At 44.2% G+C, this 26062-nt stretch overlaps 1 protein-coding gene and 1 long non-coding RNA gene across 5 annotated transcripts in view; one reads left to right on the top strand and one right to left on the bottom strand.

The window, feature by feature from the left end:
- The window catches only part of NEURL1B (neuralized E3 ubiquitin protein ligase 1B), a 255494-nt gene that overhangs the window by 180948 nt on the left and 48484 nt on the right, over window positions 1–26062 (top strand). Inside the window, exons 1-2 of one of the 3 annotated variants that reach the window (XM_075900260.2) lie at window positions 18338–18633; window positions 22609–22734. The exons of 1 other annotated variant lie outside the window; for it this stretch is intronic. In XM_075900260.2, the coding sequence (XP_075756375.1) occupies window positions 22716–22734 (19 nt within the window). In that variant the 5' untranslated portion in view covers window positions 18338–18633; window positions 22609–22715. Of the gene's footprint in view, window positions 1–18337; window positions 18634–22608; window positions 22735–26062 lie in introns of those variants that run through there. One more of the 3 variants, XM_075900259.2, reaches the window with a different exon arrangement.
- The window catches only part of LOC149523513 (uncharacterized), a 45283-nt gene continuing 20476 nt past the window's right edge, over window positions 1256–26062 (bottom strand). For both annotated transcript variants that reach the window (XR_016346960.1, XR_016346961.1), the window contains 4 exons: window positions 5469–5692; window positions 4414–4517; window positions 3692–3866; window positions 1256–2148 (listed from right to left, as the gene is read on the bottom strand). This is a non-coding gene — a long non-coding RNA (uncharacterized LOC149523513). The remainder of the gene's footprint in view (window positions 2149–3691; window positions 3867–4413; window positions 4518–5468; window positions 5693–26062) is intronic.

Here is a 26062-nt window from a genome sequence, read left to right on the forward strand (position 1 = left end):
TTTAATTAGCATGCCTTAAACTCTATTTTATATGGGGTTTAATGCCTTTTTTAAAATGTGTGACCTGGCCATGACTGAGAATGGGTGTCCCAGAGAAATGACACAATTTGAGAATAATAGTCCCTGAGGGAATGAAAGTTAGGGACTTCTGGGCTGTGTCTAGACTGGTCGGTTTTTCCGGAAAATCAGCCGCTTTTCCAGAAAAACTTGCCAGCTGTCTACACTGGCCATTGAATTTCCGCAAAAGCACTGACTTCCTACTGTAAGAAATCAGTGCTTCTTGCGGAAATACTATTCTGCTCCTGTTCAGGTGTAGACAGCTCAGATTTGTTTTCCGCAAAAAAGCCCCAATCGCGAAAATGGCGATCGGGGCTTTTTTGCGGAAAAGCGCGTCTAGATTGGCACGGACGCTTTTTCCGCAAAAAGTGCTTTTGCGAAAAAGCGTCTGTGCCAATCTAGACGCTCTGTTCTGAAAATGCTTTTAACGGAAAACTTTTCCGTTCAAAGCATTTCCAGAAAATCATGCCAATCTAGACGCAGCCCTGAGGTACCAGAGGATACCATAGGCCTAGTCTACACCTAAGAGTGGCTGGACCTAGCTGCATTGCTCAGGGCTGTGAAAAATTTCATGTCCTGACCTACATAGTTATATTGACCTAACCCCACTTTAGAAACTCTAGCTTTCACCTCTTGGAAAAGTGGATTAAGTACGGTGGTTGAAAATCATCTTCCATTGCTGCAGTCATTGTCTACACTACAATGCAACAGCGATTCTAGCACTTAGAAACAAAACATTCTGATCTGGGTAGATGGGTTCCCAGCCTCTATAAACAGCCAAAATGGAGTAATTATTCTGAAATAAAAGTGACAACGAGTATCCTCATAGGGAGTTATTTTAATAGACATTGTAGAATAATTTATTCTGGAATAGCTATGCAGTCCATTTCTCCTCACTCATAAGTCCTGTCCCAAACCCCATAGAAGTCAATGGAAGACTTGTTCACTGACATTAATGGGTTTTAAAACAAATCCTTAACTTTTCTATGCTATGGGTGCTTTGAGAACTTTGAATGAAAAATACTATAGAAATTAAGATTTACTCTCTAAATGCCCAGTTCTGAGCGTTTTCTCTTGAAGTCCTGCTGGAATTTAGAGGTTTTAGGAAAGGACATTTTTTTAAAATCAGCTGGCTACAGACACAGGATTAAATACCAATAATGCAAGAGTTACAGTATTACTTGCTGTAGTCAGTTTTTTGTTTGGGGTTGTTTTCGTAATCACAGAGAATTAGAGGCTGTTCTCAGACTTTGTGATTCTGGATGGGATGAGGGGGAGACCACTATCCATATTTTACATTGAAAAGATGCTGTAGGTGAAGGACTTGAACCATGGTAGTTTGTCAGTGGGAGGGATATATATATATATATATATATATATATATATATATATATATATATATATATATATTTTGCTAGCTCTGTCGCTCACTAGGTAAGTCTGTCTGAACTCCATCTAGTTTCCTATTTTAGACATTGCTATGACTAGTGGTTCCATTCTGTGTTGGCTGCTGCAGCATAACCACAATCTTCTGAGTCTGAGGGTTCATGGCAGAGCCAAATTGCTGGTGTGATCTACTCCTTTTTTTGGCTACCCTGTTGCGTCTCCAAGTGCCAAGCTAGCTGTGTGATTGCAGTATGCACTCAGGCTGGTCTGTTACCCCAGAATCCTCTTCAGACTCTCCCAAAGCAAATGTGCATGACACCTAATAGATGGCTAACTCAGTGGGTGCAGTGAGGGGGAGCTATCCAGATGGGTTGTTAATAAAAGGCTGCATGAAAGACTAGAACAGTTACCAGTCACCAGGAGACATTTCCCCCATTGTTAGGACTTATACACTGCAGTGCACGTGATCCCGTCAGTGTAATTCCCTTGATCATTATCAGCTAAAATGGCAGCTGATGGATGAAGCAGCTGGAGCAGAAGTGCTGGGAAAGCAGCAGGCTCAGCTCTGGCCAGGTGGTGGTGTGCAGAAACCGTGCATATAGCGTGGACACCTCAGCAATGGTTTGCTCCCTGTATCCCGAGGGTGGGGGCTTACAGATGTTCTTGGAGAGGACTGGGAGCACTTTGATCCCGCTTCTCTTCAGCCTGCCAGATAAAAGACCATATCTTAATTCAGATGGAAATTCTGAAAGAAATCCAGGGAGGCCTCCCTTCCACCAGAGTGCTCCAGGAAAGCTCCCACCTGGGACAAAAGGGAAGCTGCATTTCCAGAGTCATCGAGCCCTTATTCTCTCTGCTGAAAGGTCTGACCACTGTAAATTGTAATACCAGCACCTACTTGCTAGGACCTGCACCAAAAGCACCTAGTAGCGTCCTCTAGGTCCTGTTGAGCAGAGTGTCAAGGATGTTTAAATCACTGCTAGCTCAGAGTAGATTTTAATGGGTGTCTTGAAGGTGAAAGGCTTTAGTATAATCCTTTGGCAAACCCCTGAGCCAGCCAGTCTAGCAGATCTGACCTTCTTAATATGCTGCAGCTAAACCTGAATGTCTCTCTGAATATAGTGTGCAGCAATTGTAATCCTGACCCGAGCTATGAGGTTTACATATAGCACATCTCTAATCATGCTAAGTGTTCCCACTGCATCTACTTTAAATGCTCTGCTATGAAATTCAATTGCAACCACCTAATTCTGCATGTCTTCTCGGCCTCCAAAGCTAGTGCAATCACATTCACCTCTAGCTGCTTAGCAGTGAGAGTTACCATTATCTCTTGCTAGCTCCCAATATTAAAGCTGCCACACACTTCTGGGAGAGAGAGGGAAGGGGAGGAGATCTATTGCAGTGAATTTGGCATACATTGAAAAGGGGCAAGGCAACATTGTCATAGCACATTGACTTTCATTTTTGACTGCTTGTCATTCCAGTGCCTCCCTGTCCCTTGTACCTTCCAGCCATGGGGCTGCCAAGGGACAATCAGAGATGGGACTTAGGACAGACCTGTTTCACCTGTTCAAATATTACCGTATACACAGACACCCTCATTTGTCCAGTATTGTTGGGACTCTGCAAAGAACAATGGATTGGATTGGATTGGACTGGATTCAGCTCGGTAGGGAACGTGTATCCCCAGTGCTTGGAGAAGTAGGTGTATCATGGTGGGGATTCACTGGGGTGGAAATGGGGAGAGAGTCACCATCAAATTCCAGGAGATCTTTGGAGAGGACCTGGCTAGCTGACACTGCATGAGAAAAGCACTTGATCAGGTACCTTGCACTGACCTGAATTTCCCCAATGTGGGTTATGCTCACTCAGTTTTGAGACTGAACTGAGCCTTATCTGTGAAATTCCAACTTTACTAAAGTTGGAGGGAAAGATCCCAAGTACTGCACAAGGACCAAGATTTCATCTTACATGTTTTAAAACCATTCCTGGTATGAATAATCCTCTATTAAAATTGAAAAATTTGTCAAAATTGACCCACGTTTTCAAAAGTAACTAGGTGTGCTGGTTGCTTTTAGGAGGTCAAACTGAGACACTTTTAAAGGGGCCTGATCTTCAGAAAGTGCTGAGCATCCATCCTCTGAAAATCAACCCCTTTACTGCATGTCAATATAAAAACACTTTTAAAAATGAGGCATCCAGAATCACTAGTCAGTGAAAAATCTTGGCTTCTTAACTTTGTTCTTACCTTGTATGATGTTTGTTTATAATTTGTACTTCACAGGGCTTGGACAGTGTAGCTAAATTGCTCAGTTTCTGATTCATTTCACATCTCGTTCGCTTGCACAAGCACAATGATCCTGAGGTTGGGTTCACTGCACTGCAAGTCAAGAGTTAAATTCCAAACCCAAAAGCTGTACTCACTGAAATTACAAAATAAAGAACAAAATGACCCTTTATGTTTTGTAACAGCCTCTCCTTTAAAAAAACCCCTTCAAAGCCAGGCCTAATTTGGAGAGAATATTTGACACGGTTTGTTTATCTGACAGTTTTCTAAACATCTCAACATCCTAACAATATGTGGCACCTGTATCAATGTTTTCAGCTGAACAAATTGCTTCTCAAAGTAGGACATGGTTCACTGTCCCCATTTTACAGAGGAATAAGGTGCCAGATTCTTATCTGAGCTATTGTCTACATTACGGAAAGTTTCCCAGGGTAAGCACTGATTGATCTCCCTGAATTGGTGAAAGTGACCCCTGCAATGAACTGATTGCCAATTGGGCAACAATGAATGGAAATTACCCTTGTATTTTGTAGGGTAGGACTCAGTTGGTACAAGCCTAATGGACTGATTGTCCATGTGGATATAACTAGCTACAGGTAGAATGTAATCTGTGCAAATAGTCCTTTCAGTGCTATCTTACAATGCATCAACCTTCATAAATGATCTGGCTGACAACTGCTCACCTCTGCCTGGATTGATGAGATGAGATCAGAATCTGGCCCAAAAGGACTTGCCTACAGTCAGAGAGTGAGTCAGTGGCAGAATCGGAAGGCATTTCCAGAACCACCTGTTAAAAACCAAAAGGCGGGTAAATAATGATGAGGAAGGTAATTGAGTTAAATAAATACACAGAGGTGGAGAACCTCTATCTAGCCCATAGCTCCATGCACTTCATCAGTGCTAGCTGCTGGTGGGCTGCAGGATGGTTTGTTTACTGAGCGTCCATAGGTACAGAGCCCCACAGCTCCCAGTTGGTGAGGTTCAACATTTCCAGACAATGGGAGCTATGGGAAGCGGTAGTCTGGCCTGCAGGTTCCCCACCCCGATACAATTACTAGCATTCTCTCCTTTCCCCCATTCGCAGCCCCATAGCCCATCTGCTTTTCTTTATTATTCTTACTTTCTACACAAATGTAGTACTTACGAGTGGGAAGTATTGCCTACTATTGAGAACCCAGGAGAGGTATCTAGTTTTCCAAGGTTTCTGGAGCTTGTTTTGTTTTGCAGTTATGAAGAGTAACCCCCTGCATATTGTCTCTGGCCTTTATTGCTGCTGACAACATCTGGCAGAAGGGTTACCAGTGGCAGGAATTTACAACTCAATTTACTTAGGAGCTCTATGCTAGTAGGTGGGGTTATTCGAGCAGAATAAAAGCTTGTGTCACCAAGGGAAAGGGTGACATCATGCCATCGATTTTTAACCAGAGCACCCCACTGATTCCAGTGAAGAATATGACCCAGGGTATGTCCATAACTACCAGCCCAGGTAGTCAGATGCATTAGCTCTGACTGAGCTACTGCACAAAAAATAGCAGTGTGTCCAGCCAGGTGGCATGGGCAGTAACTCAAGCTACCCACTTGAGTGCACTCCCTGGAGGTTGGGCACTTATCTTGTGCTGCCACCATGGCTGTGCTGCTATCTTTAGCATGCTAGTTTAGTGAGAGCTAGCATGAATCTGTTTGCCTGGGCTGGAAGGCATGCTCCCAGCTGCAGTGTAGACATATCCACAGTACATACCTGTGTGGGTACGAGTGCAGCAACGTGGACTGGCAAGGACATTTTGCCGGACATAAGCAGTTTTCAGGAAACTTCAGAAGCCTAAGCTATTGGACCGAGGCTCTTTAAGACCATCTTCCACAGATTCAAAGCTCTGGTCTCCATCCTTAAGCTGCTGAGTCTTGAAGAGGGTGTGGTTTTGTCTGTATTTAACAGCTGAGATAGCAGGTTAGGGCCATGTCTCCCTGGGGAAAATGTTAATATTAGCTGCTAAAAACAAACTTGACACAATAGGTTTATGGAAAATGGACAATATTAATGTAGAGATAATTCTCACAGGGCAGTAGATTTAGTTAATTGTTTTGTCACTTCTTCCCCCCTTTGTTCTGTTAATTAGATCATATGGAAGAAAACAGGATCTTTGCTCATGTTTTCTTATTGCTCCCTACCAGGGGAGCCAACAGCCTCACAGGGCCCCTGGACAAAGTGGGGAGAGAAGCTGCCCTTGCGCTCCCAGAAGGGTCAGCGTCTCAGGTGGAAGGGATGGGGTTTGAGGCAGCCAGCCCTCAGGAGTGCACCATGCTGGCCTCCCAGCCCTTACAGCCTTGGTGCTCGGGCAGTAATTTAAAGGACCTGAGACTCTGGGTGCTGGTGCTGATGCTGATGCTGCTGCCACAGTAGTGACAGTGGGAGCTAAGAACTCCGGGTCCTTTAGAATCACTCAGTCCCCCTTCCCCCCCACCCCAGCCTGGTAGGCAGGCCTGCTCCCTATCTACTGCTTTCTTACCGGAAGTCATAACCCTCTGCCTCTGATGCAAAAAGGAACTATTGTGCTACCCCAAGGAGAGATTTAGGACTTTAGATGAAGCCTCTATAGGCCAAATAGTTACACTGGTATAACCCCTTAACTTCACTTGAAGCACTCCTGATTTTCCCTGGAGTAACTCTGAGAGCGGAGTCAGAGTACAGGGTTCTCCCATCATTGGAGGTAATCCGCTCCCCAAGAGGCAGTCAAAGTCGCTGGCAGAATTCCCAGGTCTACATTGGGGTTAGGCTGGCATAGCTACATCTCTGAGGGGTGTGGGTTTTTCAGCCCCCCCGAAGCTATGTCTACACTACAGAGTTTTTCCGGGATACCAGAAGTATTCCAGAAAAACTCTGCTACGGCTAGGGAACGCGTCCGTTTTTTCAGATCAATTTCCGAAAAAGCAGGTGTGCTCTTTTGGAATTCCTGCATTCCTCATTTTATGAGGAATAAGGGCTCTTCCAAAAGAGGAGGTTTTTTCCACATTTGTCCCCATATAGATGGGCCAAATGTCAAGAAAGCCTGTTCCGGAAAAAAGTACGTAAATTGCAATTCGCAATTTGTGTACCTTTTTCCGAAAAATAACTGGAGAGTAGACATAGCCTGAGGGATGTAGCTACACTGATGTTACTTTGCAGTGTAGGCCAGCCCTGAGAGCCAGGTTTATCTCTGTTATTACAGGTGCCAGCGTAAAGCCAGAGGGGAGGCAGTTTGAACTGACCACATTAAGAAACTGCCAGAGGTGGGATTGACCCCCCCCACACACACACACTTTGTACATTCTAGGACTGCTCCACTTGCTCCTCTCTTGCAGTGGCCCTTATTGGGCTTTGCAACAGTGCTAAATCACCAGGGTGTGGATCAGCCTGGTTCCACCTTCACCTCAGCCTGGAACACACCCACCTACGATTGCAGGGGAGGAGCTGCTTCTGCACCTAGCAGGGGATCAGAGCTATACTGGGAATTATTCCTGGGGTGAGGCTGGCTTAGATATGTCCTGTGGCCCAGACTAGCAAGCACAATGGTCATGAAAGGCAACACTGAATGGGGCCCTGAAAGTTGTACGAGCATTTGTAAGGAGCGGAGACCCTAGCCTTGATGCTGTTCTCATTCTCTCACACCCATGTAAATCCAGGATCACTCCCCTGGAACAAATCTCTTTTAAAATAGCATGAAGATGAATCAGGACGAGCACTTGCGCAATGCCTTTAAATAGAATGGGCCAGTAATAGCCATGTTATGTAGAAGGCATTCTTATTACTATTTATTTATCTGTATTGGGATAGCACCTAGGAGCACCCCTCGCTGACCACGGCCCCATTGTGCTAGGCGTTGCATAAGTGCAGAACAAAAAACAGCCCCTGCCCCAAAGAGTTTACATAAGCATTCCTTTAAAGCAGCAAACTTGTTTATTTCTTCTTCAACATGCATTTTGGATAAATGCCTGTGAATTTCTATGCAAACCCCTCTGGAAAAGGCTAAATGTGCAGCCTCTTGCACAAATAGTTTAATTAAAAACTGCTACCGTCCTTTAACTGCAAGGAAAGCTGGAAGTAGGTACGGTACATGCTTAAAAAGAAAAAAAGTATCCACTGTATGTAACAGAGCTAGTTCTCTCTCGCTCTCTCTCTCAAAAATATTGAGCTGTAAGATAGAATTCGTCCCACCAAACACCCACTGAGCACATTTTTAAAATCTGGTTTCTCAGCCTTCCAGTCAAGTACAAGCAGAATCTAACTACGTTCTCCTTGCTTTCTGGAACTGGGCCCTGTTTCATGAAATTAAAAGGGGAAGGGAAAAAAATCCAAGGCAAAGATGCTCTTCTCAACAAAGAGAACAGTATTTGCGACAGCTTCTGCAGCATTCCTGCAACATGATGTCGTTCCTTGAAGGCTCTTAGCTAGAGATTGATTGTCTGAGCAGAGAATTGCACAATTCAAAAATGTTTAAGCCATGCTTTCACGGACTGTTTACTATGAGGCTGAATAAATGGCCATGTATGTATAAATAAATCTGTAAATGATATCTTATGCTATGGTTTCTGAGTGGAACAGGGCAGATTGGACCCTTTATCACTTGGATTTGTCTGGTCTGTAGTAATGATGGTAGCATGCCACACACACAGGTAGGGCTGGATGTTAAAATTCTAAAAGGACAATCTCTGGAAGAAATTATTTAACAGTTTATGAAACAAACTATCTGTTTATATCTAGTACTAGGGCTATACCTGGTGCTTTACAAGGAGAATAGGCACAATATGTGTCCAAAATTCTCATTCTGGAAATTCTTATTCACCCTAGTCCTCCCTAAAGTCAATTGGACTCTTTAGGTAAGGGTTACGCACACAAGTAAAGGTTGGAAGGCTCCAGCCCTCGGCTAGGTATGGTGTGACACAGTCAGATGCCATTAGCTCAGCAAAGCTGAGAGGGAGGTTTGCATAAAACGAAGAGTTAAGGGTGCTGATTTAGGCAGGACTTATATTGTGTTAGCTCCATTTTGTTTTGGCTGGTTCTAAGGATGGCAATGTAACGTTTGCAGTTTTGACTACCTGAATTCACAGTAACACACCACCCATTTCTCCCTTCCACCATCGTCAAAAGGAAATTGCTTCCAGCTGTACAAAGGCTATAGATCAGATGAAAGTCCTTACAACACTCTAATGGCACAACTGACTTCTGTGTACACAGAAGGGCTCCACTGTCCATAATTGCTTCCTAATGATCAAAAAACCACAGTCTGGATTGCCCTCTCTCTGGCTCAAATCAGTGGAAGGGGGCAAAAACTTCAGAACTCCCCTGAGATGGGAATCTCTCCACTGGAGACTGGAGGGTTTTCTCTGACTCTCCCACATGGAAGCGCATTTGCAAGACATCAGTGGGAGATCATTTGGATCCCAACCCCCAAAGGGCCCTCTCCGTGGACAAGGAAGGCAGCTGTAGAAAACACTGACACTATCACCTTCCACCCAGGATAGAGAAATCCCCATGTGGAATTTTATGTGGGTACAAATACTAGCATTGGGGAGCTTATATTTGAGGTGCTCTGCCACTTGCTCCATCTCACTTCAATGCAGGATTATACCTGGTATGGGGTAAATAAGACTCAAAAGCTGCCTGTGGCCTTGCACAGATTCTTATTCTTTTCAAATCTGCGTGGATTGCTCTGAGAATCCACAGCAAGCATCATGATTAATCTATTCTCCACTGACAGCTGATGGTGAAGTAGAGACCCTGGCCTTGAGCTCTCAGTTCCTTTCCTAATCAGTTGCATGCAGGGACAAAGGGAGTGAATATATCATAGGTACAACAGAAAGACGCATGTGTCTAGGGCGTCCTATGAAATCATGGTAACCACGAGAACCGCAGTCAGATGGTTTGAGATGTTTATCCAGAGCCCTTGAGATGCGTGGTGCAGCTTTGAGTCATCACTCACCCAGTTTGTGTTTGATGCATTTAATGGAGAACACAAGGCTGTAAGAACAGAGAATTTGGTTTTCAAATTAAGCTTGCACACAAGTGCTGGCAGCCCTGCATGAATTTTTCCTCCATGAATTTAGGGTTTATGAAAGTTTTGTGTTCACAGATTGCCTGTGGAGCTACACAATAGGCACAGCTGCCAGAGAACATGTAAGCTTTCTACACTGCTGATCTAGATCACTTCGAGGGGCCAGCTCTTGGCCCTTCCAGTCCCTCGCTATCTGCTCAGACTACCAGCAAGAAGGACAGTTTGTGCTCAGGGTGTATGTTTATCCCGTGGGGACTGAACTCTCTGCATGTAAATCATCTGAAAGTCATCAAAGGAGAACTACCTGTGACCATGGTTGACTCAGGAAAGATTTGAACTTGTGATCTAGAGTAGTATTTCTGAAAGTGTTCTGCAAAAACACTTTGAGAAACACACTAACTGGCCACCCCGGTTTGTTTATTTACTGGCGCCGTGGCCATGGAGCCTTGCGGCTCCCATTGGCTCCGTTTCATTCTTTGCAGCCAAGTGGAGCAGCAGGAAGTGATGGCCCAGCCCACGCTGCTTCCTGCGGATCCATGACCATGGCGCCAGTAAATAAACAAACTGGGGCGGCCAGTTAATGTGTTTCTCAAAGTGGTTTTGTAGCACACTTTCAGAAACACTGATCTAGAGGTTCCATATCCCCATACCTATTCCAGCTCATTCAGCCTCCCCACTACCTATTTTTCCTTTTAATATGTAGTGAATTGAGCAGACGGGCATATTGCCATTCTCATGTGATTTCCAGAGAGTAATGCCAGTGTAACAGCTATACACACTCGCTCTGCCATGGCAAGGCCTTGAGACAGAGACCATGCCTTTCTGTGTCATATGAACACACCAAGCTCCCCATCAGCTCCTCGCGGTCTGTCCACACAACAAAAAATAAAGAAGACCAATAGCAGCAAATTTGAACCTAGGTCAACTGACTCTGGCTTGTGGGGCTTGCGCTACCTAGTTGAAAATAGCCATGTGGATGTTTGGGCCTGAGCTCTGAAACTCAGAAGGGGATTTCAGAGTCCAGGCTACACTGCAATAGCTACGCTGCTATGTTTAGTGCTGTATGAGCCTAAGTCAGTGGGCCTAGCTTCTCTGAGAATCATTGCCATGGGTCAATTTTTTTTGTGACGTACTCGTACCCTAAGATATAAAGTATTAGTGTATTTTAAATTCCTCTTGTAAACCCTGCCTGGGTGCAGAAACAGATAACAGTTAAGAGATCTCAATGCATAGGCAGTCTTAAATCTTGTGATGTTTGGCTATCTTGCTGGTTTCTGGCTCACCTTCGTCCCCACTCGTACCTCAAAGGGCTCTCTGAGATCACTGCTGGAAGCCTGGCTAACTACATTCTACAGGAGTGGCCTTCCTCTCCTTGCTGGTGTTTGGGGAAAAGCCCATTTGTAGTCTGTTCCAGGGTTGATCGATTATCCATCCCAGCTGTGTTCCACTTACAGCAGATTTCTCTTTGCAGGTAGACTAGGCTACGTCTAGACTGCAACTAAAATAGAAAAAAGATACGCAATTTGCGCTATGAAAATTGCATATCTTTTTTCGATTTAATTTCAAAAGAGGCTATTTCGAAATTTGGTGGGTCCACATGGTGCCCAATTTCAAAATAAAGTGCTCTTTCGAGCCATCCCTTATTCCTCGTAGAAGGAGGTTTACAGGGATGGCGAAAGAGTGCCTCCGTTATTTCAAAAAAAAATTTGAAATAGCGGATGCGTTCCTTGGGATGCAGTGTTGCTATTTCGGGATACTTCCAGTATCCCTAAATAATACTGCAGTCTAGACGTACCCATAGTTTTTCAAGGGGTTAGAAGAAATCCTCATGCCAGCAAATATAGATCCTGGTTCTTAATTTCCTCTGACCCTGTTTCACCCTCTGTGGGGATTTCTTATGCTACCAAAATTCCTCCCTGGGAGTTTGAATCCCATGACCCCATCTTCCTTGTCTGCACAGAGGCTGCCATGTTCTAACACCAGCCATGTTCTACAGGTGTTCAGCTATAGGTTGAGTGTCTGAATTCACTTGTGATAAAAAATTGTTCTACTCTGATGGCTGTTCAGATGTCATATGAAAATGACAAATGGCAAATCCCCATTTGTGTCAGTATTAATCAGAAATTACCCACAACAATCATACTTTGAAGCTCTCCTGACCTCTCTTCTCATTGACTGCCACACCCAATATTTCTGACCATTGTCCATTTACATTGTGTCTGGCATGAGACGTAGGCAAGATCTGTGTTCTGGGAATTTTTGTTAGCCTTGTATTAACCTATTGCAGAGAAGGTGACTGTTCAGTCAGATGAAGGAACAGTATGTGTCTGCCTTTTTTCACTTTTAAAAAGAATAATTTATTCTTATGTAACATCTTTCATTCAAAGATATTCAAAGCCCTTTTACAAACATTAACTAAAGAGGCTTTACAACACTCCTGTGAGATGTAAGGATGTATTACTGCTATTTTGCAGGGGAGGAAAATGAATCAGATAGCAGATAAGTGACTTTCCAAGGTCATCTAACAAGGTAGTGGCTGAGGATCCAGACAATCTGACTTATAGCTCCCTGCTTCACCACCAGAGTATAGTACCAAGTCTTTGTATGTGCAGAATATAATTTATAATCCATACATGTGTGCTAAGAACTATTCAAATCATATTGTATTGCCACATAAAATGATGACTCATTTGATAACACAGCCTACAACTGATTCCTTTGTGTTAGAATTACATAGGCAACATTTGATTTAAAAAAAAAAAAGGGAGGACATGTTATGCATCTGGTGAATGCTGAGATACATATGCTTTATTTTAATGCTTTCTGGGGCTGATGCTAAAGAGTGCTTGCAGATTTGTGTGTTGATAGTGGTGCTGAGAGCAAATAGATGGTGACATCCCATTAAATAATGGGACTTGCCCATGTTTGTTTCCAAAAGGTATAGAAAATTTCTCCCAGGAAAAGGTATTTACCTGTAATTTATAAATAAAAGTTTTGGCCTAATGATTTGTCAGCTTATTGCCTTTGGCACCTGGGTTCAAATCCTGTGTTAGGTCCTGTGTTGTTGTGAGAACCTCTCTTTCACATCTGAAATGTAGTAGGGGAAAGACTAACTGGAAGAGAAGAGGGTGCAGCTAGATGAGCACAGGCAGCGGTGGGGGAAGGGAAGAGTACAAAAGTCTCATTTAAAGAGAAGACCCACATATATTTGATTTCAAGTTTAGTTTTGTTATAAATGTGAACCTTTTTAGGAGGCTCAGTACCTGCCTCGCAGAGAAAATGGAAATGCATTTTGGGATAGGGCTAGTATGAGCAGCACTGTGCTCAGTCAAATGTATTCTTAAGATGTATTGTTTTGCTATCTCCCTGACCCCTTTCATGTCAACCCATCCCTGCCCTTTGCCCCATTGAGGGTTTTGCAGGCAACTTGCCAAGGGCCCTGGTGTCTCCCCTATATTGTATCAAAGAAAGCACTTGCCCTCATTTGGTAACATAGGGGTATGCAACTAGGCATTGCTTCTTCCTCAAATCAGAATCACTCAGCTCAGATCAAAGCATTGCAGGCAGGGATCACTCATCATGGTGGGCTGCACTTCCATATTCAGATGAGGGTGTCAGCGCTGTGTGGCCACCTTGCTCACTCCTGCATCCTGCCCTGACCACCCAGCAGACGGAGCTGCACTCTCAGGCACATGAAATCAATAAAAAGCCCCACCAGCGCCAAATCTACCGTTCCTGGGCAAGAAACAGCTTCAGGTGCTCAGCAGTCAAGGCCAGTTCAAGAAGTTCTTTCACTGGTATGTACATTTTCCCACTGTTGCACTGGAAGTTCCTGCTTCCCTTGATTTATTTTATTTTATTTAGTTAAAGTTTCTTTGCATCATCCATGACTGTAAGAGTCCTGTGACTAGCACTTAGGAGCAGTGGAGGAAGGTAATTGCTTTCAGCATTTGGAATGTGTGGGTGGCAGGGTAGCTCTGTACAGCAACTGAGGCCATGATATACATGAATTCTTCCTAAAGAAATCTCTTAATTGCATATGATGGGAAGTGAAGAAACAGCTTTTACAGTGGGCTCTGCTATGATCAGCAGTTGCTATTCTCAATGCTCTCAGCATTCTTGGAGACAGTGAGATTAGAAAGTTGCAAGATGAGTAAAGATGCTTTTGCTTTATCTTTCCTTTTGATATTTAAATCAAATGGTTGAACCCCTTCTCTAATGACCCTCCCTCTGCCAAGACAGAATCAGTTAATTTATGCAGCTAATGGGGAAGAAAGCATGGGCTGCCAGTAAATGCATGATCTCTATTAGTAAACTCATCTATCATCAAGAACTGCTGAAGAAAGCCTTCTCTTTGTGTGTGTTTACAGTATTAAAGAAATTAGTTCTATTATACTGTAATAGTGTATTCTGACTTCAGTATATTTGTTCCCAGAGATGAAATATGTCCCTACTGCTTCATATCTCAGAGAATATTATTCTGCCATTTCTATTCCATTTTCAGCTAGTGTGGTGCCCAAGTTAGCATTTCCATTCCTGAATGTCTGGTAGAGCTCCAGAAGACTCTACAAGATTGATTTTTTAAGAACATCTTTCATGCACAGCATGTGAAGATGCTTCTCAGATTGCCACTCCGAAGCTATCAGCAGGAAAGGAAGGTTTATGGAGAGAGAAGTGGCTTGTTGGCAGGACAAAGTATAAAAGAGAGGGATTGATTCATATACCTGCAACCCAAATTAGAGCAATGGGATAAGAGACTGAAGCTGGAGTGAGTGGACTTGGGGCGGGAGGCAGCAAAGTTAGAGTGGAGTGTGTTGGAAAGATTTCATGGACAGTTTGAAAGCCAACAGGGCAAATATTGAATCTGATTTCAAGATAGATAAGAAGCCCATGAGGCCAGGAGCATGAGGCACCCCTAAATTCCAGCATGAGAGGTGTCTGTGGTAGCAATCTGGCCTTCCTGAAATTTCTGAGGACAGTTATTTAGGAGGCCAGAGAGCCAGGAGGAGGTGCAAGAAGATGAGAGAGAGACTGGAGTTCAGGAGAAGCACACTCCAAGTAAAAGGGAATTGATTCTGATCATATGCAGCAGCACAAGAATAAACAAGAAGCTTGCCCCCACAGCAGCCAGAAAATCCATCTCCCTGCAGAGTTGTGTTTTGTGGAAAGTAAAGATTCGATGGCCAATGTATAACATGATCCATAACAAGAAGAAATGATTCCTCTCCGCAAGCACTGTAGGTTCTGTCCTCAAAACAGAAACGGCCTACAACTTGTCAACACTTCATCTGGCTGCTATCAAAAGCCTGTAATTGTTTACTGCCTCTTGTGAGAAACATAAGAATGCTGAGTGGTAACAATGATCCTTTACTTCCATAGCAGTGTTCACCCCAAAACTCCCCATACTAAGGGGATTAACAGACAGCATATGAGTCATTTGATTCCATATATCAGTTTGGTGTCAATCAATGGAAATTTAGATGTTCCTGATAAATTATTCCTATCTCCTGAGAGATTATTTTTATATGATCGTCACATTGTGGCTTAGAAGCCAAATACAGCCCAAATAAAAATTCTTGTGTGCGCACATGTTGACAAGACACCTCTGAGTTACATCCCTGCCTATGCATCATGGCCCAGTTGTTTCTTTGCACTACTGAGACCCTAGGGCCAGTGTTCCCTTTAAACTGCATGTCAGCACAGCTTCAGAGGTGATTAGTCAGCCCCCTATGCATGGAGCCCTAAGCCTCTGACTGGACTAATCACCTGTGAAACTGCTGCTGCGCAGCTTAGAGGGAACACTGCTTATGACACTGTACCTTGAGCAGCATCCCCACACCAAAATGACAGGGCTTAGACCTGAGACGTAGCAGGACTCTGGCAGTGACCAAGGGCCTAGGACCAGGGCCCTGAATGTTTACTGATGTGCCTGTTTTGTGTGTGGATGAAAATGGAGCCTGGGCTTACAGGGCAATAAAGCCCTTCATTGTGTTCCACTGTCAGGAAATGTGTTTGTGTGAAAAAGCTGTAAAAAACTTCTCTGTCAGGGTAATCATGAGTCTAACAAAAATATTCTTGAATTGTGTTCGCAATAACATCTCCTATAGCTGAGGCTAAAAGATTTTTAAAATTCTCTTGGGCTTTTTTTATTAGTTTTGCACTACTCAGATAGTTGATTTCCTTTTTGCATGTCCCAGCTTGGAAAATGAGCCTGAACTGCTCAATTTAATTTTCTGTTTCCAAATCAATCAGTGTCCATTTCTGGTTCTCTTGCCCTTGCCTGCTGTGCTGGCTTTTGGGTACATTAGAGAGGGGGAATATTTCTCATGCTAGCTATATCACATTGGGGTAAGCTGTTTAATGATACATTACATTTAGGAAACTTGATTGCATTCCCTGAGCTGTAGCTGTGTCACCAAGATGTAGATTTCCATTTTACTTTGTCCTGGTTGTATCTGTTTTTGGGTGGTTTGGAAGACTCTGTGGGAAGGATTGTGCCTCTCCTGGTGCAGGTGCGTAAGGATGGGGAAGGAGGGACAAGGAGCATTTTCTCTATCTGGGGCCCTCTAGAGGAGAGTGCACAGTAGACATGTTTGAAAGCACAGGTGAGGTGTCGCTATAGCCTACATGCAGTGGAAGAAACCCAGACATAGAACAGCCCCTTTACAGTTCCCCTTGCAATCTGAGGCTGTCATAAAATAACTGCCTGTACTGCAGGGGGAATTATTTGCATTAGCTGAAGCCTCACCTTCAGTGCTCTCTAGTGGTATGGGGACTTTCTCTCAGTAGATAACATGACAGTACCTTTCCTCTTCCTTTGCCCTGAAGGGGCACACTGCTTCAATGAGTGTGCTCTTGTCCTTTGCAATTTCTGCATATTTGCAGCTCCGGGCAACCAAGCCAGTGGTACAACATATGCTAACCTAAGAAGACAGCAGATGGGTGCAAGCTCTTTTGAGAACAGCTGCTGGTGTCTCATTTGATAAGGCCTTTTGTAACAAATCTGAATCATGGCATAATACTGAGAATTAGATCTTTGTCCCCTCTGCTCTCATGAGCCTTCCTTGAGCAAGTTCTACATGCCTTTAGTCTTTAGGATTGTCATTTAAGCTTCTATATAGCAGGCCTATGTAAATCTAGAGTCATTTCATTGCAATTGCTCTGGATTTTTATCTCTGTAAAATAGATTTAACTTGCCCATCTCACCAGGAGTTGAATGGGTTGGAGGTGGGGGAACGAGGTGGTAGTATTGGTCTGATCTCCACCATCATAAGCTCCATGCTGATGAGACTCACAAATTAGATGCCTCTGGCTGTAGATGGCATAGATGCTCAAAATATGATTGTATATGCTCTCTGGGCTCCTTGAGCTTGGCCATAGGTGCTGGAACTCAGAATGCTGACAGTGCAGCAGTACTCCTGGCTTGAAGTGGTTTCCATCATATGCAAGGTCTACAGTTGGGTTCAATGGTTCTCAGAACCCCGACTGTACAGAATTATTCCAGTACTCTTGAGCTTGGTTCCCCAAGTTGTGTAACCCGGGTTCTTTGGGCTTCTCTCCTTGAGAGGGGACAAGAATAAACGGTATCTCCCAGCTGCAACTGTCTTGTGGAACCAGTACCAGACATTGCTCACAGCAGATTGGACAGATCTGTGATGCTTTCTCTCCCTTTTTACACAAGGAATGAAATAGCTGACAGTTACGATATCTAAAGTATCATCACCGGTGATCTGAGTTAACACATGAGAGCAGCTGTTCCAGATTTTGTGTGGTACGGGCTCGGCCATCTCTGCACAGGTTACACTTGGTTCACATTTTTAAGGTTTTCCGTACTACTGTAACAGGTTGTCTCCTTGCTCCTCTAAATTTGCCATTATACTTCAGACAGAAAAGAGTGAAAATCACAATGATTGTGTTGTGAATGCTGCACTTCTAGCTGAGTTCCTCTGTCTCCTCTCATCATATCTGAGTTCTCCACAACTAGCATTGAATTTACCAAAACAAAACTTCTGTGCCACGGGGAATGTTATTGTCCTTGGTTCTCAGATGAGGAAACTGAGTCTCAGAGCAGTCATAGGGCAAATGAGTGGCATGGCTGGGACCAGAGCTTAAACTCTGGACCATACTCCTCAGAGGAAACTTTTTTTTTTAAATGTAGATGGGTAAGAGTATCTGTATGGAGAGCAAACCTTGGCGCACTAGCATGTTCTGAGCCGGGTGAAATGATAGTGATGCTGAAGCAGAGAGGCAAAAAGGCCAGGCTTCTCCTTGAGCCCTGTGCATTTCTAGCCGTAGCCGAGGGGCTTGCGCACAGGTAGGGCTACCAGCTTCTGCCACAGATTTCCTCACGACCTGATCTTGCATGAAATCCCGGGCTGTTGGCAATTCTGCGCCCCCCTAGCGGCTCTCCTCCCAGGCGGGTCCCGATCGGGACACACAAGCAGGATCGGCAGGGCAAGGGGCTGTTGGCTGGGCTCGCCCTCCCCACGCACGCTCAAAGGGGCACGTCGCTGTGGGGCTGGCACGGGCCCAGCTAGCACAGCAGCCTCCCCCAGACGGCGCTGCCCAGCTGCCCCACTCCCGGGCTGCTTCAGCCCCGCCGACCCAGCTGCCAGGTTCGCGCTGCTGCCGGCTCCGCCCCGCAGGGCGGGCCCTGAGCCCGCGCCCAGCCCCCTGGAGGCGGCCCGGCCGCGGGGAGCTGCCTGGCGAGGCTGGCTCAGTGCGGCTCGGGCTGCGGCGTGGGGAACCTCGCTGAGTACAGCCGCTCCCAGCCCCCGGCAAATGGCCCTTCGGAGCGCGGCGCAGCCCGGAGCCCGCGCACCGTCCGCCCCCCGCCGCGCGGAGTGATGGGCAACACGGCGCACAAGAGTCTGCCAGGTAGGGGAGGGGGCTGCTGCCGTCGAAAGCCCGGGGCTCTCGGAGGAGGGGCGTGCTGCCTTGCTCCCCCCGGCCGGGCTGGAGAGAGCCCACACCCCCAGCGTGCCAGGGCTGGAGAGACCTTTCCCATCCCTTCCTCCCCCTCCCCCCGGGATTGCTCCATCCCCCAGAAAGCGGCCGGCTTTGTCCGAGCAGGTGGGCAGCCTGAGGCGGGGTGAGCGGGAGTTTCTGTGCCGCTCCGGTGGTGCCTTGGAGTCCGTCGGAAAGGCTGCAGCACATGCTGCTTTCTGTCACATGCGCTCCAGGAGGCAGGGTCCCTGGGCTGGGGTGTAGGGTGCCAACACGTGGGCGCATGGGGGGGGGTAGAACAGTCCCCTTCTCTCTCGCTGCCACAAATCAGAATCCCTCGGGGAGCAAAGGGGATGGATGGTGTGAGCTGAGTCTAACAGAAAAGGGCACGTTCTGTTTAGGCGAGGGGGCAGGTTCCGAAGTCTCTGCAGACTCTGGCGGAGAAGGAAAGCAGCGTTATCTAGCAACGAGACATCTACCATCCAAATCCGTTTTGTGCAGCCATCTCTCGTGTTTCGGGAGCTCAGAGTAGCAACCCCGGTGGAGTGTGGGACAGGGGCTAGCTCGTTCGCTGTTGTGAGAGGTTGGGGTTGAAGCGGTGTGGAGGAGAGTGTTCTTTTCCAATGAACACATCGGGCAGGATTAGATGTGGGAAGTGAAAGCGACAGATGCTGAAACTAATGGCTTTTGTTCAGTATCCAAGCATTGAGCTGGAAGAAGAGATGGCTATATTTAGGGACAGGTTAGGATTTGTGTGTTTTCCTTCCTTTTAATCCCAGTTTCTGTGTTGTAACCAGAATAAGCTTTTACGACTTGAGGGTTCTCCGGAGACCCCAGAATCAATGGAGTAAGGACGGGGACCTTTAGCAGCTGGGCTATATTCTGAACCCTGTGAGTTCAAATAAAAGAGGGTGAATTGGTACTGTTCTTGCAGCTGAAATGGAGAGACCCTGGCTTTTAAGTGAAACACATTTCATTTTTTTAAAAGGGCTTTGTATATAATTGTGCACAACTTCAGCTGTTCAGCAACACAAGAGGGAAATTATCTGAAAGCAGATCTGAAATGTTTAGTGGACTGCCTTGGTTTTAAAATGTCTTTTCACTGAATGCTTCTCCTGTATAAGAGAAGCAGATATTCTTTTTCTTACAAGCTCATAATTGTGAGTTTTCCCCCTCAGAGAATCAGGGGATAATAAAAGCTTCAGTCTGTATAGAATCAACAGTACTGAATTACTGAACCCTTGTGAGTTGCTATCTTCAGCTGCTTTTTTTCTTTTCTTTGCAGCCATCCTGCATTTCACCCTTTGTACTTTGGGCACCCCATAAATAAAAGGGGTATTATTAAACTTGTTTAAAGAAACAGAAGGACCTATTGAATGCACACATGCCTCCCAGTAATCAGCCCAAGGTTTGAATATAGAAGATTTGCACTTGGATTCGCCTTTATATTTTCTGTGAAAAAAGAGTGTGACTCACAAAAGAGCTGTTAGGGTGGCTGTTTGCGATTAGTGATAAACCCAGGAGCAGATTTTTTTTAGATGAAAGTTTATAGATCTTATCTCCATCTGTAATTGCATCTCTCTCCCACAGATATTACACCTATATAGGAAATGACCTTTTCTCACCCTAAAATATATTGCAGCTAATTTTATGCAATACCTGATTAATCAACCAATAAAAGAGTCAAAGGGAGATCTTGACATTGGAATAAATCCATCCAATCAGTAGGCTCTACATAGAGAGGTAACATCAGGGCTCCCAAACATGGGGCAGAGACACAGAAAGGTTCTTGGTGTAACTAACGGGAGGAATAAATTGTTAGAGGGAACTTCATGGAGAGAAAAGCTCTTTACCCTGCTGGAATGTGGGATGTAGCTAAACGTGCTTTTATATTGTTAAGGGTTATAAAAGCTACTTCTGCCTATTGCAAGAACAGTCTTTATTGAGCAGCCTACATGTACATAACCTAATACTACATGTACATAGTGAAGTCAGTTGTTCTCTGTTGTTGAGCAATAATTGGTGATGAAAGACTCTTTTGTTTTTCCTCGTGGGTTTTTTTTTAAACTCTTTCTTCTTCAGACTGTGTAAAATTCCTCACTTTATGATTGTTCATATTAATCTTTATTTTCATGTTGTATCTCTAGATTGAGGTTTTCTGCAAAATACCAATTGGTTTGGGACTATTGTGTGTGTAAATGTTTTCAAAATTATTCAAGGCAAAAACATTTATAATGCTCAAAGAGGGGTTTGTTTTTTAAATTGTACTGAAAGATTCTAAAAATGTGACACTTCTGCAATTCTGCTGTTGTTTTTTGTTTAAGTAAAAGTTAAAAGAAGCAGGTCGCATAGTCCTGCCTAATGGATTTAAAATGAAAGAAGTAATTTTTTTCTCCCTTAAAATATATATTTTAAGATCGAATTCTGCAAATCTTTACTTACTTATTGATTTTCTGGGAACTAAGGCCCTGAACCTCAGAAATGTGTTTCTAACTTCCATTGATTGATTAAAAAGAAATGTTTGCCATATTGGGTCCATAGTTTGTAGTGTAACAACAAGTTCTTGATATCAAACTGTCATTCCAGACAGAAGCAGATGTTAATTTTTTTGTTTTTGTTTTTGTTCTGTTTTTTGTTTCAAGGCAGTTGTTAAAAATTGAGTGAAATCCTGTTTACAAAGGCCATGACTACTTAGAATTACTTAAATCTGATATAAAATCTTTAAGCCTTTCATCTCCTGCATGTATGAAAAATTCTTCCTTTGCGTCCTGACAAAATGAACACCACACCCTCTCATAGCTCTCAGAGGAATCTCTCTCCTCGGCTGCAGAGGCTGTGGAAGTTATTTGAAGGAATTAAAAAAAACCTCACCTAGTACCAACACTTCTCTGAAACTTTTTGCTAAATGTAGGCTACAGTGTGGTTGTTTAAAAAAAGAACCAACATAAAGAACAGTTGAAGATGGAAAAACAATTTCCATTCTGATCAGATGCAGAGAAAATCTAAAGAGAGATCTTGCATTTGCCTCATGGAAAAGCCAAACAATCAAATGGTTTTGGATTTACATATAAATGTGTGCAATTTTTATCTTCAGTGCAGACAGGCAGACTGAAATCTCCCCTTTTTTTTGCATTGTTCATTCATTTGCATTTATAAATTCACATGATTGAACTTCAGCTGCTTATTGCTACTTGAAACATTAATCCTCCTTATGTCTTTTTTCAAGCATCTTTATTTAATGATAGAAAGGAAGCATCCTACTGATACTGAAGACATTTGTATCAGCAGCATAAGTTAACTTCTGTTGCCAAGCATTTTGATGGTTAACATAGTTGATTGAGACAGATTTGTGGTCAAATTAATAGCAAGATTCCTAAATGAGGTAGTACTGAAATGAATAATAGAGCAGGACTAATGATGACCAGTTTCTATATTTGAGATGGTTAAAGAGGCATTACATGAAAAGAGCTGAGATGTGTCAAATATATTTAACAAAGATTCTGGGTGACAGAAATTGATCTTAACTTGATGACAGTTTGATGGTACTTGTCAGTAAAATAAGCTTTCCATATTGTTGTTGGTCTCAGCTGCTAATGGGTCAACAGAACTCTTTAGCAATCTGTTCATACTGATTTTGTGTCACACACGATGTGCAAGATACATCCACTATACAAAATCTCTGGGGGTTTAAATCCTCACACGGCACCTCCCTTTCAACCTGATAGCTGGGTCCAGACCTACTGAGCCTACTCAGACTTCAGTGGAAGCACTGTCTTGAGGAATTCAGTATTGGATCCTATGTTTGGATATGCACCCTGCTGCACGTAGTTTAAAATCATTTGTGACTGGATGGCTAAGCAAGAGCAATGACTTCATTCAAGCCTGTCATTTTTCTTTCTCCTGTAGATGATAAACTAGTTTGCCGTACTGCAGTCAAACTTCTGACTTGCAAAGCTAGCTGAATGGTCAAGTGAAAGTTGTTTGAGGATTGTTGCAAACCAAGGACTCATTTTATGATACTGAAATGGTGGTGTAAGTAGTATTACCCCTTGTATTTTTTAAACTATTTTGTTCTTGTCTGTTTTTGCTGATTGCCTACCTTTCCCCACTGGTTGCTTTGCTTTCACCTCCCTAATCTGTGCCGTTGCTCCCCTTTGGCTTTGACTTCATCTCTCCTCTTCTCCCACTGTTGTTGTTGGTCCTCCTTTGACCATGACTCTGTAGCCTGGTGGTGAGAACATTGACCTACGTGTAGGAGGGCCAAGGTTCAGTCCCCCTGCTCCATTTACTCTACTCCTCTGCTGCTCCCTTCCAGCCTCACCTTTTTATTCACTCTTACTCCTGCTCCGTTCACCAACAAAAAAACCTATATAAGCCATCTGCAGTTCTTCCTGTGTGTCATCTCCCTCCTTTATGGTGACACTCATTCCAGTCTTTCTTCCATCTCCAGGATGCGCTACAGACTCTCTCCCCTGCCCCACACACGTTTCCCATACCCTTTCCTCCTTCCCTGTTACTAACTAAGGTTTCTAACTGTTCCTCTTTCTAACCTCTTCTCTTGTGCCTCTAGCCCTACCTCCATCCTGGCTATTAACTTCTCTCTCAGCCTGTCACATAATTCTGGCCATTTTTCCTCACAATATGTGTGTGTGTGCTGGGTTTCCGCATGTTCATAATAGGCTAGTAGGGAGCTGAGGGATGGTAGGTGGCATTGCTCTAAGGGAGCAGTGAATGTGAGAGTGCAGAGGACATCAGGCAGGTGTGGAGAGGCTAAGAGAAAGAGTATTGAAAAGAACTAATGGGATCTTCATGACTTGAAGAAGTCTCTTCATTGAATCAGGGTGTGGCAGAAGGCGGCAATGATTACCATGCAGAGAGAAGCAAGAAAAGCCCTTAGCGAGCCTCGGAGAGAAGCACTGGCAGCTGCTCCAGCAGGAGGGCAGGCACGCAGCAGGCAGAGTCAGAGTGACTGACCCTGGGACAAGTGAAGAATGTACCAATTGGGTTCCCAGTTGGTGACCCTGCCCCAAATATGGCCAGTGGTATTTAACATAGAAACCAGACTCCCTTTCAAGAATCCGGCTTGGATTTGATTGCCATGCAGCTTTCCCAGCCTTAAACACAACTGCAAAAACTATCCAGCCTGGCTGGCATTTGTTTTTGGTAAACATGAGAGAGAATGGGGCTTGTTCTAGGAGAACTGATCTTCTCCTCAGCTTCAGGGCCTCTTCTGTGTGTATAGGATACACACATGCCTGTCAGCATGGTTCACTCTAAATTGTGCAGCATCACACCCGCACAGCGGCTTAATCAGCCCTGCCCAGTCAGGCAGCTACATGTGTGGAGCTTTGAACCCCTGACTGAGCGATGCTGCTGCACAGCTTAGAAGGAACCTTGCCCCTCATCTTCACACTTCAAATTCATATAATGCCTTCACTCATTTCTTGTCAAGCCCCGCCCTTAACACACCACCTCTATGAATACTACCAATCAGCGTATACTCTTTGAATGACTTCTTGTCTTTCAACCAAGAATCCCCACGCTGTTCTACACCTTTCCTTGCACTATCTTGTTTTATCTTGTTATTACAGCCTAGTCCTGGGAGCTGCTGAGCGCTGCCTTCCCTAAGTATTCTCACTTCTTACACCTTACGTTGGAATCGCTTGAGAACACGCGATCCCCTTGGTTCTTTGCTGGCACATTCAGAGATGGGATGTCTTCTGCGAAAAAATATCCTTGCTGTAATGAAAACAAGGGGGGGAAACTAACCTTTTTGCAACAGGTAAAAATAAATGCATGTTTCCCCCATGAGCTTCTTTTAAAATATTGGTAGGGAAGGAGCCTAATGGGTAAAGGTGGGGTGAACAGACCCATCTGTCTGTTTAATTATGCTGCCCATCAGCCTCCATATAAAATCAATAACGCTATTGAAGTGCCTAGTGGATGTCCCGGAGCCTCTGGCCTTTTTCCAATGTAAAAACTTGGCTTGGGTTATGATTTTTGGTGGAGTTTAAATTTAATTCTTTTTGGGGGGGACGACTGGTACAACTTTTTCTACCCAATAAATTTGTAAGTAGCATATCATTCTTATCCCAACAACCTTATATACATCTATTTTTCTTTCTTTATTGGTAAAGCTGGTATTGGGTATCAGGATTCCTAGGGTCTCTTATTAGCTCTGCTTCTGACTTGCTGTGAACTTTTAATAAGTCACTTCATTGTGCTGTGTCTTTTTTTTAATATAAATATTGTTTTGCCGCCAAAGGGGCTTGTAAGAGCTAATTGCCATCTGCAGACCATGAAATCCCCCAACAAAAAAAGCCACAGAAGTGCAAAATGAGATTATTTTGCGTGTTTTGTAGTTTTTTGCATTTGTGTTCTTCTGTAGTGGCTCTACAGGCTGTAGTGTGATTCATAGCTCCAGCACAGTCTGATTTGTATGCTGAGAACTGCATATAAAGAGCCTAGCATGGTACAAATTCAAAAATTCATTGCATCCAGCTGGCTTGATTAAGTCATATGTTACTGTCAAAATCTGGACTGTTCATATGGCTTTGTCTGCATTACCAGTTGAACAGCAAAACTTTTGTCATACACAGGTGCTTTAAAAATCCAGGCCTGTATGCAGGGTGGGTGCGAACAGTGAGAGAGCACCCCCCCATGGTCCCTCAAGTAAGTACACTCTGGCCGGCCAGGGGAAGGCAGGAGCAGTGTACTGCCTGAGCCTCCTTCTCCCATGCTTTGGCTGGCCGGGGGAAGGCTGGGGCTGATTTCCCTGCATACATGGGAGCCATGGGGGTTCATTCACACCCTCACAGTCCACATTTACAAAAAAAAAGCGCCCCCTTCCATGAAATTCCTGCGTAGGGACCTAAAATCCTCCCACCTCACCTAAAGACAAAAGTTTTGCCACAGCAAGAACAGCTTGTCAGTAGGAGCTCTCTTTTGTCAACAACATGAACCCCACTCATAGAGCATGAAAGTATTTTGTTCCCAAAACAGTACCAACAAACAGCATTCACATTGCCAGACTTTTAATGATACGGCCATGTTGCTAAAAGCTGTGTAGTGTAGACAAAGCCTAAACAGCCAGCTATATATGCATCCAGGTAATACACCACCAGTTTCGTTGGCAGCTGTCTTGAGCCACTATGCTGATCCTCCATCTGCTCAGACAGTGATACAGTACTTTCCCAATGGTGGTATTAAGTCAGAGCATTTTTTGGTTACTCTGCTGCTAAAATATATAGTGTATTGTAGACGCTTACAGATCAGTTACCTTACATTCTGGTTTCCTGTTTGTATTTTAGAGGGGGTATTGTTTTCTTCATCATCATCAACAACCATGAGCTCAGAACCC

The sequence above is a fragment of the Pelodiscus sinensis genome, chromosome 16 (assembly GCF_052426305.1).
Source record: "Pelodiscus sinensis isolate ZL-2025 chromosome 16, ASM5242630v1, whole genome shotgun sequence".
Lineage (NCBI taxonomy): Eukaryota > Metazoa > Chordata > Testudines > Trionychidae > Pelodiscus > Pelodiscus sinensis.